Source organism: Canis lupus, chromosome 1 (genome assembly GCF_048164855.1).
Source record: "Canis lupus baileyi chromosome 1, mCanLup2.hap1, whole genome shotgun sequence".
In the NCBI taxonomy this organism is placed as follows: Eukaryota; Metazoa; Chordata; class Mammalia; order Carnivora; family Canidae; genus Canis; species Canis lupus.
In genome coordinates this window covers 1,261,727-1,277,268 of record NC_132838.1, presented here as the reverse complement: position 1 = coordinate 1,277,268, position 15,542 = coordinate 1,261,727, and the positions used below count along the sequence as shown (strand labels likewise).

The window sequence follows — 15,542 nt, the reverse complement described above, 5'->3', positions numbered from 1 at the left end:
GTTGCAGCTAGGAGTAGCTGCTACATTTTCAGATGTTTGAGAAGAAAGAAATGAATATTATTTTGTAACATGAAATTTCTGTGAAATTTGAATTAGGGCCTATCATTTCATTGGCACAAAGCCATGCTTGTAGATTTGCATATTATCTGTGGGTGCTCTTCTGTTACAATGGTGGCACCAAGTTGTTGGCATAGAGGCAGTATTTATTTACTCTCTGGCCCTTTGAGAAAAAACTTGCCCTGGTTTAGAAAAAACACTGTTCTGTGAGGGGTGATAGTGTTAAATTATGTAGCACATTAAATGAAGAAGAATAATTTAGTTTTGAACTATAGAAGGTGTAGCAACTGATTTTTTTATTAAAGCATGCTTGACTTTGTTTTCTTTTAACAGAGATATCGAACAAAGCCATACTGTTGTAGCCTCTGTAAATACTCTACAAAAGTGCTTACTTCATTCAAAAATCATTTACATCGTTACCATGAAGACGAAATTGATCAGGAGCTGGTGATCCCTTGCCCAAACTGTGTGTTTTCTTCTCAACCCAAAACTGTGGGAAGGCACTTCAGAATGTTTCATGCACCTGTTCGGAAAGTCCAGAACTACACAGTAAATATTTTAGGTGAAACGAAATCTAGGAGTGATGTGATAAGTTTTACATGTTTAAAATGTAACTTTTCAAACACTTTGTACTACAGCATGAAGAAGCATGTGCTGGTAGCCCATTTTCACTACTTAATTAACTCCTACTTTGGCCTGCGAACTGAGGAAATGGGTGAGCAACCCAAAACTGAGGATAGCCTTTCTACTGAGAAGATGCCACCATCTGACAAGTATTATTGTAAAAAGTGCAATGCCAATGCCAGCAGCCAGGATGCTTTAATGTATCATATTTTGACATCAGACATACACAGGGATTTGGAGAATAAACTTAGGTCCGTGATTTCAGAACATATTAAGAAACCTGGACTTTTGAAGCAAATGCACATTGCTCCAAAACCAGCAGCGCCTTTGGCTGCACCACCAAACAGCAGCGCTCCAGGCATCACAGCCACATCCCCTTGCTTTCGTCTTGCCTTGCCACAGAATGGTCAGAGCCAGACCATGGTCCAGCCAGTGACTGTGGCCTCAGGCACATCTGGAAGCCTCACGCACTCTCCGCCTGCTGTGGTGCAGTCCCACGTGACTCTAGTCTCCAGTCCTCTCCCTCCCTCTGCTCCCCAGCCTGTCTTTCTTTCTCATGGAGTCCCACTTACTCAGTCAGCAAATCCTCCTGTGTTGCCCTTGAGTCAGCCAGTTGGACCTATAAATAAGTCTGTTGGAACTGGTGTCCTCCCTCTAAACCAGACCATCCGCCCTGGAGCTTTACCCCTTAGCCAGCCTGTTGGGCCTGGCGTTCTTTCAGTCAGCAGACCTGCTGGGCCTGGCGTCCTTCCTGTCAGTCCCTCGGTCACATCTGGGGTTCTTCAGGCCGTCTCACCAGGGGTCATTTCTGTGAGTAGGACTGTCCCGTCAGGGGTCCTTCCTGCAGGCCAGATGACCCCTGCTGGGGTTATCCCTTCAGGACAGACGGCGACTTCTGGGGTTCTTCCTGCTGGCCAGGTGGTCCAGTCAGGGGTTCTCCCCATTGGCCAAACGGCCCCATCAGGGGTTCTCCCCACTGGGCTGACAGTCCCGTCCCGGGTTCTCCCTCCTGGCCAGACGGTACCACTGAGGGTGCTGCCTGCAGGCCAGGTGGTCGCTCCTGGGCTCCTTTCTCCCACCCAGTCAGTATCATCAGGTGTCCTCCCTGTGAACCAGGGTATTAATTCTGGTGTTCTTCAGCTTAGCCAGCCTGTCATGTCAGGAGTGCTCCCCGTAGGCCAGCCAGTTAGGCCTGGGGTCCTACAACTTAATCAGTCTGTGAGCACCAACATCCTGCCTGCAAGTCAGCCAGTTAGGCCTGGTGCTTCTCAGAACACCACCTTCCTCACGTCGGGCTCTATTCTCAGACAGCTCATCCCTACAGGGAAGCAGGTGAACGGGATTCCCACGTATACCCTTGCCCCTGTGTCTGTCACTTTGCCTGTGCCTCCGGGTGGTATGGCAGCTGTCCCTCCCTCCCAGATGCCCATCCAGCTCCTGCCTTCGGGCCCAGCTGCACAGATGGCCAGTTCTGTGGCCAGCATGCCCTCCCCTCCGGTGCTCGTCAGTGCCACTCAGAGTGTGTTTGTTCAGGCCTCTCCGTCTGTGGTAGAGGCGAACCAGGCACTCAAACAAGCGAAGCAATGGAAAACCTGTCCAGTTTGCAATGAGCTCTTCCCTTCCAACGTCTACCAGGTTCATATGGAAGTGGCTCATAAGCACAGTGAGTCCAAATCTGCTGAAAAACTGGAGCCTGAAAAGCTGGCAGCATGTGCACCATTTTTAAAGTGGATGAGAGAGAAAACAGTTCGGTGTCTCTCTTGTAAATGCTTAGTGTCCGAGGAAGAGCTCATCCATCACTTGCTAATGCACGGCCTGGGGTGCCTGTTCTGTCCGTGCACTTTCCATGACATTAAAGGTCTTTCAGAGCACAGCAGGACTATGCACCGGGGAAAGAAGAAGTTACCTGTGGACTATAGTAACAAAGGTTTCCAGTTGGATGTCGATGCCAATGGCAACCTGATGTTTCCCCATCTTGATTTCATTACCATTCTGCCAAAGGAAGAGCTTGGGGAGCGGGAGGTCTATTTGGCAATACTGGCTGGGATCCACTCCAAGTCCCTGGTCCCCGTGTATATTAAAGTGAGACCCCAGGGAGAGGGTGCCTCCGGGAGCCCTGGCAAACAAGCACTGACTTGCCCCTTTTGTTTTGGCACCTTCGTGACGACTGAGGCTTATGAGGTTCATTTGAAGGAGAGGCACCACATCACGCCAACGGTCCACACCATTCTGAAATCCCCAGCGTTCAAATGCATCCACTGCTGTGGAGTCTACACTGGCAACATGACCCTGGCAGCCATTGCCATACACCTGCTGCGCTGCAGAAGTGCTCCAAAGGACAGCAGCTCAGACCTCCAGATCCAGCCTAATTTTATTGAGAACAGCGAAGTGCTCTTACTGAATGGTGAGGTGGTCCATGACACTAGTTTTTCTGTAAAGAGAAAGTTGCCCGATGGCCACTTCGGGACAGAAGACCAGAGGGATGCAGAGGAGCGGCCTCTTGTTATTAGCAGTGATGCAGCCCTGGCTCCTGAAAAGGTGGCAAGTGTGGTGCCTTTTAAAAGACAGAGGAATGAAATCAGGACAGAGGGGGGGCCGCTGGTTAATGATGATGCTCTTCAGATTTTAGCATTAAACCCTAAAAAATATGAAGACCGTTCTTATGAAGAGAAAAAGCAATTTCTTAGAGATTATTTCCACAAGAGACCATATCCTAGTAAAAAGGAAATAGAACTTCTTTCTTCACTCTTGTGGGTGTGGAAAATCGATGTGGCTTCATTTTTTGGGAAAAGAAGATATATTTGCATGAAAGCAATAAAAAATCACAAGCCTTCTGTACTTTTAGGCTTTGATATGTCTGAACTTAAAAATGTTAAACACAGGTTGAACTTTGAGTATGAGCCACAAAACTTGTAAAAAAAAGAAAAGGAAATCTAAAGTTCTAGATAATTAGTGTTTTTTTCAATTGAGATTTAAAAATGTTATTTTCTTCACTGTATGTTGAATTAATCAATTTCAGTGGTCCTTATGCTGCTCTTTATAGATTTATTTCAGGTGCTCAGAAGGACTTCTATATAAAAGAAGTGAATAGTTCTTTCAGATTTATTGTTTCCTGCAGTTTGATTTTGTAACAAGTATTTTTAGTTCTTCCCTGTCATGTAAATGAAATCCTTGGAACCTTCATGCACGTCCTATTACCCAGTAGTGTCAGTATCGTAGGATGAAACTGAAATCTGTATGTTTGTGTTTTCATTTAAGGAAATTTCAGCTTGTTTCAGAATACTTGATTATCTGTGCTGCTGTCCTCAGTTAGCTTCATGGGTAGCGGCCAGCGATGAGTGTCTGAGCTGAGAGAGTGAGCACACGGCCTGGGGAGGTGGGCGCCCCGAGGATGCACTGCATTAACTCACGCTGGTTCCTTCTCTGCAAGTATTTGCTTACTAGACTATGAGTTTGACTTAGATTGTTTCAAGTTCATCCTAGCAGCTGTTTTTTATTACAAATCATAGAAAACCAAATGTTTTCCTTTGTTAAAATCACACTGAACCTGAAGCCTATTTATATTTAGCTCATAAGAGTTATTTTATAAATAAAGCAATTCAGTAGGTGCAGAAATACTTTCAGTGTAGACTTCTCCCCGTTTTTATATGGTGGTAAGTCATTTCTCCATTCAAAGGTAAGACAATAAATTTTTAGTGCCTTTAGAATAAATGCTGAACACACACAAACTCCTCCTAACCTAACTGTTCATAAACCAGTGAAAGGGAAGGACCATGTTACTCAGGAATGAAACTTTTACCCCTGAGTGTGGATACTAACTGAAATGTAGACATGGGTTTTCAGGGGACAAAGCGAAGTGAGTAGAGTGAGAGTGGTCTCTGTGTTGGTATGTTAACTCTCTGCAGTGTCCCAGAGGTCAGCGTATTTGTTCTAGGCTCTCCTGCAGCCCAGTTGTGTGCGTTACAGGGACGTGGTATTGCTAAAGAGCTCCACTGTGTTCCTGTGCTTTGTGCAGTTAAACCCTCGGTTCCTCCCACCCCTCAAGTAACTCAGAGCACCAGAACCAGCAATGGAGACCAGCCAGTTTAGACCTTAAATCATATTCCTGGCGACACACGGCAGAGGCACTTGTCCAGCATACTAAGAGGATGTGACGGTCTCTGGGAAATAAGATAATGTTACCATATGGATTTTAAAACATAGAAACTTGCATGTAATTGCTATAATGTGCATTTTTGAGGCAGTTGTGAAACTGGTCTGTGATTGTTGGTGTACTCTGTTGTAAATCCAAAAAGAGCTTGTCGAAGTTTATTTTTTTTTTAACCTATTGTTTCAGAGTGTCTATTTTGAATTAAAATTTGTTATACCACTGCAAACAGAACTGTTTAATTCTTTTAACAGATAGGTCACTGTGACTCAAGAATAATCTAAATGTGGAAATAGATACCATGTTTATTTGCCAAAAAACCATTGTCACTATGAAAGTTAGCATAACCCAGAAGGCTAATACCACTGTCCATAAGAGGTGTGGCTGCAGGTTCCTGACGTATCTGTAACGCTGGTCCCCTAAGGGTCGAGGTGGATGTTGGGTAGCTGTGAACTTGGCCTGTGTCGAGCCTGCGCTGGGTGGGATCAGGGCACTGGAGGCCAGGTTTGGCGGCGCTGGTAGGCAGTTTGCCGTGTGTGGGGCTGGAGGAGCGGCTGGCCCACCTGTCTTTAGTCCTGCAAGTCAGGGTTTCGGCTGGTGTTTGGGGGGCACCTGCCCACTGTGTTGGGGCCCCACCCCTGGCCTCCACCTGCTTCAGTTAGTGGCACTGCTTCCCCAGGCGTAACCAGGAGTGTGCAGTGTTCCTGGGAGGCAGCACCGGCTCTGGCGAGGAGTTCTGATTTCCAGTTGTGCTGTCGCTGTTGCTCAGCCTTTGATGCCAAGTGTCTACCTTGTGCTGGTCACGGTTAACGCTTTCTTTTGCTCCCTTCCTCCCCTCCCCCACATTGCCTACTGCCTGCTGGTTGGGACTCTGCCATCCAGTTACATCTTGCTTGGGAGGCCCGGTGGTCTGCTTGCCTTAGTAGTGGAATGGCAGTTTCTCAAGCAGCTGAGGGGTCTGGATGCTCTGTCTTGGGCCTTAGTGTCACTTTAAGGCTCACAAATGTTTTCTTTTAAAAGCTGCAGGTGAGGGCACCTGGGTGGCTCAGTGGTTGAGTGTCTGCCTTTGGCTCAGCGCATGATACTAGGGTCCTGGAATCGAGTCCCACTTCGGGCTCCCCGCAGGGAGCCTGCTTCTCCCTCTGTGTCTCTGCCTCTCTCCTTGTGTCTCGTGAATAAATAAAATCTTAAAAAAGCTGCAGGTGAATGACCTAGAAAGGGCAGAGGCATGAGCTGGAACCTGGCAGAAGGCCGGAGGATGGCCACGATGGCTCTAATGAACAGCAGGCCCCAAAGGCTGCAGGTGCAGAAAGCAGGGGGATGATCTCAGTTGTGGGGAGGGTATGCCTTTAGCTTCTGTAACACGAGCAACAGGGCAGACATCTGGATGCTTGCAGCACCATGATGAGGGCTCACAGTGCTGGGTACAGTAGCAGCATTGGTGCCATCATCGAAGATGAGCTGGACCCGTGGCATCGCTCCAGCACAGTGCAGACGGTGTCCGGGACTCGTCCTTCACCTATATCACTGAGACCAGACACAGTGGAGGAGTCAGGCTGGTCCCAAAAAGCCACCGGGGAGCTGGAAGACCCTAGTCTACGTCCCACCAGATAACTCTAGAAACACGCTGCCTGGGTGCTGTGTCCCCACATTGGATGCGTACCTCTGGGCGCATGTGTTTCCAGAGTCCTAGAATGGTCCTTGTGGTTAACAGGAAAGGGCTGTTGCTCATAAAAACCTTTGCCACCCGGCCTTCTTGGTGTTGGTTGTGCGTTAGCCTTTCCTCAAGCTCAGGTGAGTTTAATCTCCTCTGCAAAAGTCCATGTGGTTCTTCTTCATAAAGTTTTGAAGTCAGACCTCTGAAAATGCTGTGCTCCAGCTGATCCTTTACTGTCCTTCCCTTGCTTTCACAGGCAACAGCTGGGGCCAGGCCGCCAGTAGACAGGCTCTTCTGCAGCAAGTTCCTGGCGGGGGGTGGGTGGCCGGGAAGGCGGACAGACGAGCACGTGCTCTTACACCCTCATCCTGCAGCCCCTTTAACCTGCTGGTTACTGTGCAGGCCCAGAGTTGGTAATAGTGTCCTAAACACAGCAACATGTGACTCTAAGAAGGAAAACCTGGCCCCAAACTCCACCCTCATTTTCACATTAGTTTTTAAGCAGTGTTTCTCAGCAGCTGTCGGCCGCTTCCTGTTGCTAGAAGATGGGCTGGTTACTGTCATAATAGTGCTAATGACAGTGTCACTGTTCACCTCTGCCAGAGAGCAGTCTGTGCCCTTGCAGTCCTCACAGCACCTGTGCAGAGTAAGAGGAGGCTCCCATCTCAAGTGCATGGGGATGGATGGGCACGGGGCATGCGGTGCCCAAGGGGTAAGGGCCGCGGTAATACTCGGGAGGACAGCTTCACACTCTGGATGTGTAAGGTGTGCTCCTCTTGTTTTATCTGTATTTCACAGGCGGAGAAACGGGGCCACAGGGAGAGTGACCAGCTGTCCCAGTTTGCTCTGGACTTGACAGTGCCCAAGCTGGGAACATCCAGGCAAGGAGGGACAAAGTGGTCACTCTGCTCACAGACAGTGTACTCCCCAGGGTGACTGCCCCTTCATGGTGTCCCTAATGCTGCACCTGCTGTCTCCAGACACAGACCTGGTTCTTTGTGAATCGAGGTCTAGAGGGTATCCTGCTATAGTGGAAAGTCAGACTAGAAATCTGTTGTCTGTGTCCACTGTGTTGTCATATCGAGAACAAACACGAATACCAATCATTCAGGCACACGATCTGCCGACACATGACCCTGGAAGCATCTAGAAGGTGCTGAGTAGGTGATCGGGGGGAACTTTCCTTAAATAGCCCTTACAGAAGGTGCTCCCCTGACCACTGTTCTTTGTCCCACTCAAAATCATGTGCTTTGTGTTTATTTTTAAAAAGACACATGAAATTCTTTTCAGAAGGGAAGCTTTTCCAATAAAAATTTTAAATTTTATTAAAATTTAAATCATAAACCAAACTTTAGCAATTGTATAGGCATACTTAGTACAAAGATTGTGTCATCTTACATTCAAATACAAATTCAGAATTAGTTGTCATGAATGAATATATTTTTTCAGAAATTGATTTCTTACAGCTTACAGTCCATGATCTGGAAAGTTTAATGTTAAATAATCTACCATTTACCTACAAATGAGCTCAGGAAATTGAATAATAGCAACGAATAATGCGGTTTTAATGGCTTAGTTTTTAAGACAACTTTTCTGTAAAGATATATGGATCTATCTTCAAAGATAATATTGGGGGCAGCCCTGGTGGCTCAGTGGTTTGGCACTGCCTTTGGCCCGGGGCATGATCCTGGAGACCTGGGATTGAGTCCCACGTCGGGCTCCCTGCATGGAGCCTGCTTCTCTTTCTTTCTGTGTGTCTCTCATGAATAAATAAATAAAATCTTAAAAAAAAAATATTGTTAGTTGAGCTGTAAGATCCATAAAAAACAGTTTTGCCAGAGTTTACAGATAGGTTGTCTCATTTTGCTTCCCCAGCCCCCACCAAGCAGCTTTCAAAACTGGAAGACTGAAGACATAGAAAACCCTATGCATCTATGAAATAATCGTGCAGAGAAAAGCAGCGGAAAATAAGCAGAAAAGCCCACGTTCCCAGCACCGTGGATGCGGGAGAGAGTTCGCAGGCAGATTCCCGTTTTTTGGAAGAGGACTTCTGGAAACAACGGGAAATTCAGAAAGATCATTTACAGGGAATTAGGCACTTTGCAGGGAAGGTAATTTTTGGTTATTTTAAGAAACGTCTAAATTTTATATTTGCTTTTTTTTTTTTTTTAAGATCTTATTTATTTATTCATGAGAGACACAGAGGGGCAGAGACACAGGAGGAGGGAGGAGCAGGCTCCCTGGATCATGTGCTGGGCCAAGGGCAGATGCTCAATTGCTGAGCCACCCAGGCATCCCTATATGTGCTTTCAAATGACTAAACAGAATGACTGTATGTCAGGAAGATAACTTACACAAGCAGACACACAGTGATCCATGTGGGAGTTTCTGACATGTGCCAGGAGCCCTGAGGACCCAGGAGCCCTGTGACCCAGGAGCCCTGAGGACCTAGGACCCCCGCGACCCAGGAGCCCTATGACCCAGGAGCCCTAGAGGACCTAGGAGCTCTGAGACCCAGGAACCCTGAGACCCTGGAGCCCCACGGCCAGCCCCTCCCACTCGCCGCCCCACTCTGGTCACGGGACCCCCATGTCATCCCCAAGGGCTTGCAGCTACATTAGTTCCAGGGTGCTCTTGTAGTGACTCAAAGTCAAGAACGTGGTCTCACTGGATGCAGCTCCTGCAGGGCTCGTCATAAGGTGTTTCACTCTGACTTGGTTTTTCTTGCACGATGGTCCAGAGTGGTTCTGATTTAGATGTGAGCAGTAAGCAGAGGACACACATGGACACCCACCACTCTGCTTTCTAGCTGTTGACATGTCTGTGTAACCTTCTGTGTTAATGGATTTGATGAGATACTAACAATAGATTTATTGCTACTGAAATGCAAAATGTATTGATTCAGTATTTTAAAAACTAAATGAAAAAGTTGGTAAATTCAATGTGAGACCTAATTCAGTAATACAAGTTTAATGGTCTAGGGATATTACCAGGTGTCTAAGTCCCACTTAGAGATAAATCCTTAAATACATGTTTAGAACTGCCCACTGTTGGGGCGCCTGGGGGGTTGTGGGTGGAGCATCTGCTTTCAGCTCAGGTCATGACCTCAGGGTCCTGGGATCGAGCCCTGAGTCAGGCTCCCTGCTCAGTGTGGAGTCTGCTTTTCCCTTCACCTCTGCCTCTACCCCTGCTTGTGCTCTCTCTCACTCTCAAATAGATAAATAAAATCTTAAAATGAACTGCACACTGTTGTCCAAATGAAACATATGTTCTTTTCATGGTCAAAATACTTACTATAATGTCTGAGGGACTTAGTGTAATTTAAACAATATCCCCTCATTTCTCAACATTTAGGAAGTTCTGAAAAGAATTATTTAACCTTATTCCGTGTGAGAATGGATGCCAAGTTGTTGGCCTATAGGCTGGTTTTTCCATTTACAAAATGGTGGGTGACGGGGTGCTGGTTCCTTCTGTGTTTCATAAGAAATGGTCTCAGTATCATCATGCATCTTCTTTTCCATGCACTGGGAGTAGCAAATGCGTCTTTGTCATTCCTAAACACTTAATTAACAGCCTGCTTACTTGCAGTGAGCTGTGTAGTCGGTCTATAACTTGCTTTCCCACAGGGTTGCCAGTGGCTGCCCAGAAAGACTAGACACCTGGGTGGCTCAGTCGGTTGGGTGCCTGACTCTTGGTTTTGGCTCAGGTCATGGGCTCAGGTCATGATCTCAGAGTCATGAGATCGAATCCTGTATCCGGCTCATGCTCAGTGTGGAGTCTGCTTGTCTCTCCCCCTTTGCCCCTCCCCCCACAGTCTCTCTCAAATAAATAAATTAAATTTAGTATTTATTTGAAAAGTTCATTTGGTGATGTTATATTCTTCCAATGGGTGTTTTCTCATTAAAACTCTGGGCATCCTCTGAGATTATCAGCAACATTACGGTATTTTATAAATATTTCACTTAATAGAAGTGACCGCTGGTTCAACTGGGTTCCCATCTTTTTCCTGGTTCCTCCCTCACTGCTGTTAGTTGTTGAACTGAGAACATCGTTTTCACATGCTGGGCTGGCACACCACATGTGAGATGCGGTGCGTAGCAACTAGTGAGGCCATAGAGCGGCAGGCACAGCCATCTAGGTCTCCCCTGCCACCGTTCCCTCCATAATGAATAACAATGGTAGAGCGAGCAGGTGGGTGCTCAGGTTGACACCTCATGGTGCGTCCTGACCTGAGCAGCAGTTGAACACCTGCCCCTCTTGTCTGGATAAGAAATCTGTCCCCCTAAGCTTCTCTTTTCCAGTGGGAGGGAGAGTGTTCATACTACTTGAACCATGTAAACTGTGAGTAGAGGAACTTTCTTTAAAGGCCATTTTTGAGAATTCCAATGGGAAATAGGTATGGTTTTTTGGGAGGTTTCGGTAGAATGCTTCTTGAGAGTATATTCTACATTTATGTAGTGCCTACAGCCTGCCCATCGGAGTCTATTGTCCTGTGCAAGCGACACATAAGGCTTTTCTTTTTACAAACAAGCAAATGGGCCCAGAGGGTTGGAGGCCTTTCTTAGGTTATATGGGACAGTGGTTGGTAGAATCCAGATCTAAACTGGAGCTATTATTTCCTAGCAGAAGCTAGTCTTTATTTATTTAGAGAAGGGGAGGGGGGAGAATCTGAAGCAGGCTCCATGCCCATCAGAGCCCTACTGGGGGCTCCATCTCAGGACCCTGAGATCATGATCTGAGCTGAAATCAAGAGTCAGATGCTTCACCGACTGAACCACACAGGTGCCCCAACACAGGTCTTTAGAAAAACAATGTTTTTAGTATGTGAAAACCACTGACCTCCATGAGCTCATGGTCCAGCAGGAAGGAGGGTGAGGAGGGGTGCGATGGCTCCTGAACGCTGCTCTCAAGCTGGCCTAACACCAGCCTTCCACTTCACATCCCTGTGATTGCGACGGCAAGGGAAGCTGGGCTCTTCATCAACCCGGGCTTGGCTTTAGGCTCCCTAAAAGCGTTTGAAATGGGGGAGGCCAGAAAACACTACAGAAGAGAAAGTCACAGAAAGAACAGAAAGATTAAAAAAAAAAAAAAACAAAAAAAAACCAGGGATCCCTGGGTGGCGCAGCGGTTTAGCGCCTGCCTTTGGCCCAGGGTGCGATCCTGGGGATCCAGGATCGAATCCCACGTTGGGCTTCCGGTGCATGGAGCCTGCTTCTCCCTCTGCCTGTGTCTCTGCCTCTCTCTCTCTCTATGTGTGACTATCATAAATAAATAAAAGTTTTAAAAAAAAAAACAGAAAGATGAGAGAAAGATCCTTGTGGAAGTGCAAACAAATTAAAGTTGCCAAAAGTTGTTGCAAACCTGACTGCAGCATCCCCGCCTATACCCTCCGCCGCCGGTTCCCAGAGGATGGCTCCCGTGTTGAGGGCTGCTCAGGTCATGCTGGGGAAGGTCCGATGCCTAAGCGAAGGCTCCCAGGTCTGACGGAGTCATGTGTGAGGAGCTGCCGGCTTCACAGGTCCAGAAAAAGCTCCGGCTAAGTCCTTACAGCGTCTGCGCCTCCCCTTTGGCGGGGATGAGGAGAGCCTCCGTGGGGCCCCCAGGGTGGGCGCCGATGCTGCGGGCGGAGCAATGATGCTGGGCAGCCGTGCAAGTGTTCGCTCTTCAGGACCCTTGGCGTGTGAATGGTGCCGGGGTTCTGCGTCGGCGGGCAATCTGTGCTGCTCCTGTGGGTTTGCATGTTCCTGCACGGGATTCAGGTTACCGCACCCTGACGTCACGCCGTTTCCCTCTTCCCCACCTCCCTGTTCCCGCGGGAGACACTCCCAGCTGTGCTCCAGTCAGCAATCATGCTTTGTCTCTTGCAGCTGCAGACTAGCCCAGTACCTGCCTGCGGAGATCAGCGTAATTGGGGGATGGTCAACCAACCGTCTGGGCCTTTCACACGGGCTGCGGTGATTCGCTGCTCCGTCTTGGTCCTAGAGTCTTCTCAGGCCACAGGAAACAGGACAGGTTTGTGCAGAAGAGCGGAGTCCGCGGGCACCCCTAAACAGAGGAGGAAGTAGTTTCCAGGAGGCAGCAGTCACAGATCCAAAGTGTATTTCTACAGAGTGTGCAGCTGGAAATTCGTACTCCTTTGCTTTTTAAATTTTGAGTTTTAAATTCCAGTTAACATACAGTGTGCTGTTAGTTTCAGGAAGGAGTAGGATTTAGTGATTCATCACTTAACACCTAATATGTGGCACTCACCACACCTTAATGCTCGACACCTGCTGGCCCATTTCCCCTCCAGCAGCCCTGGGTTCTCTGTCATTAGGAGTCCGTTCTGTGTTTGCTTTTCTTTCCTTTCTCCCATGTTCATCTGTTTTGTTTCTTATATTCCATATTCCACACATGAGTGAGATTATATGGTGTTTGTCCTTCTCTGACTGATCTATTTCCTATAGCATCATACCCTCTAGCTCCATCCATATCCTTGCAAATGGCAAGTTTTCATACTTCCCGATGGCTGAGGAATATTCCATTGTGAATACAGACGACATCTCCTTTATCCATTCATCTGTCAAAGGACATCAAGGCTCCTTCCACAGTTTGGCTCCTGTGGACATGGCTGCTGTGAACACTGTGGTGTGAGTGCCCCCTTCTAATGTGCATTCTTGTCCTCTTTGGGTAAATACCTAGTACTGCAATTGCTGGATTGTAGGGTAGCATATTTTCACCTTTTTGAGGGGTCTCCATCCTATTTTCCAGAGTGGCTGCACCAGCTTGCATTCCTACCAGCAGTGGAATAGGGCTCCTCTTTCTCTGCATCCTCACCAACACCTGCTGTTTCTTATGTTGTTAACTTTAGACATCCTGACAGGTGTGAGGTGGTATCTTATCATAGTTTTAATTTGTATTTCCCTGATGATGACTGATACTGAGCATCTTTTCACGTGCCTGTTGGCCCCCTACATGTCCTCTTTGAGAAAAACATCTGTTCATGTCTCCTGCTTGTTTTTTAACTGGGTTGTTTGTTTCTTAGGTGTTAAGTTTAGTAAGGTCTTTATAGACCTTGGGTACTAGCCCTTTTTCTGATATGTCATTTGCAAATATCTTCTCCCATTCTGTAGGTTGTCTTTTAATTTTGTTGACTGTTTGCTTTGCTGTGCAGAAGCTTTTTATCTTGATGAAGTCCCAAGAGTTCATTTTTGCTGCTGTTTCCTTTGCCTTCATAGATGTGTCTTGCAAGAAGTTGCTGTGACCAAGGTCGAAGAGGTTGCTACCTGTGTTCTTCTCTAGGATTTTGATGAATTCTTGTTTCACATTTAGATCTTTGAACCATTTTGAGTGTATCTTTGTGTCTGGCATAAGAGAATGGCCTAGTTTCATTCTTCTACACGTGGCTGTCCAGTTTTCCCAGCACCATTTGTTGAAGACACTGTCCTTCTTCCATTGCATATTGTTTCCTGCTTTGTGACCATAGAGTCGAGGGCCCATTTCTAGGTTCTCTATTCTGTTCATTGATCTCTGTGTCTGATTTTGTGCCAGGATTATACAGTCTTGATGATCACAGCTTTGTAATAAAGCTTGAAGTCAGGCATTGTGATACCTCCAGAATTGCTTTTCTTTTTCAGACTTACTTTGGCTATCAGGGTCTATTTTGGTTCCATACAAATCTTAGGATTGCTTGTTCTAGCTCTGTGAAAAATGCTGGTGGTATTTTGATTAAATGTGTAGATTGCTTTGGGTAGTACAGACGTTTAACAATATTTGTTCTTCCAATCCATGAGCATGGAATACTTTTCCATTTCTTTGTGTCATCTTCAATTTCTTTCATAAGCGTTCTGTAGTTATCAGAATATAGATCCTTTACTTCTTTGGTTAGGTTTATTCCTAAGTATCTTATGGTTTGGGTGCATTTGTAAATGGGATCAATTCCTTAATTTCTTATCATTAGTTTATAGAAATGCAACAGGTTTCTGTACATTGATTTTATGTACTGCAACTTTGCTGAATTCATGCTTTGGTCCTAGCAAGTTTTTGGTGGTCTTTCAGGTTTTCTACACAGAGTATCATGTTGTCTGCAAATAGTGGAAGTCTGACTTCTTCCTTGTGATTCTGAGGCCTTTTATTTCTTTTTGTTGTCTCATTACTGAGGCTGAGACTTCCAGGACTATGTTACATAGTAATGGAGAGAATGGGAGTCCTTGTCTTGTTTCTTGACTATAGAGGAAAAGCTCTCTTTCTCCCCATTGAGGATAATATTAGCTGTGGGTTTTTCATATATGGCCTTCATGACATTGGGGTATCTTCCCTCTATCACTACTTTGTTCAGGGTGTTTATCAAGAGATGATGCTATATTTTGTCAAATGCTTTTTCTGCATCTCAGCATCATATGGTTCATTCTTTTATTAACATGGTGTATTACCTTGACTAATTTGTGAATATGGAACCACCCTTGCAGCCCAGGAATAAATCCCACTTGATCATGGTGAATGATTCTTTTAATGTACTGTTGAATTCGATTTGCTAGTATTTTATGAAGAATTTTTGCATCTGTGTTCACCAGGGTTATTGGTCTGTAATTCTCCTTTTTGTGGGGTCTTTGTCTGATTTTGGAATCAAGGTAATTCTGGCCTTATAGAATGAGTTTAGAGGTTTTCCTTCCATTTCTATTTTTTTGGGAACAGTTTGAGGAGAATAGGTATTAACTCTTCTTTAAATGTCTGGTAGTATTCCCCTGGGCATCCATCCAACCCTGGATTTTTGTTAGAAGATTTTGGATTCCTGATTCCATTTCTTTGCTGGTTATGGGCATGATCAAATTTTCTATTTCTTTCTGTTTCACTTTCGTAGTTTGTGGGTTTCTAGGAATTTGTCCATTTCTTCCAGATTGCCCAGTTTGTTGGCATATTATTTTTCATAATATTCCCTTATAATTGTATTTCTGTGGTGTTGGTTGTGATCTTTCCTCTTTCATTCATGATTTCATCTATTTGGGTCCTTTCTATTTTCTTTTTGATAAATCTGCTTAGGGGCTTATCAATTTTATTAATTCTTTCAAAGAACCAGTT

The 15,542-nt window shown here is 46.0% G+C and overlaps 1 protein-coding gene across 6 annotated transcripts in view; it reads left to right on the top strand.

Moving 5' to 3' along the window:
• The window catches only part of ADNP2 (ADNP homeobox 2), a 35,040-nt gene extending 29,978 nt beyond the window's left edge, over positions 1-5,062 (top strand). For all 6 annotated transcript variants that reach the window (XM_072813703.1, XM_072813880.1, XM_072813770.1 and 3 more), the window contains one exon: positions 391-5,062. In XM_072813703.1, the coding sequence (XP_072669804.1) occupies positions 391-3,597 (3,207 nt within the window). In that variant the 3' untranslated portion in view covers positions 3,598-5,062. The remainder of the gene's footprint in view (positions 1-390) is intronic.
• Positions 5,063-15,542: the final 10,480 nt, after the last annotated feature.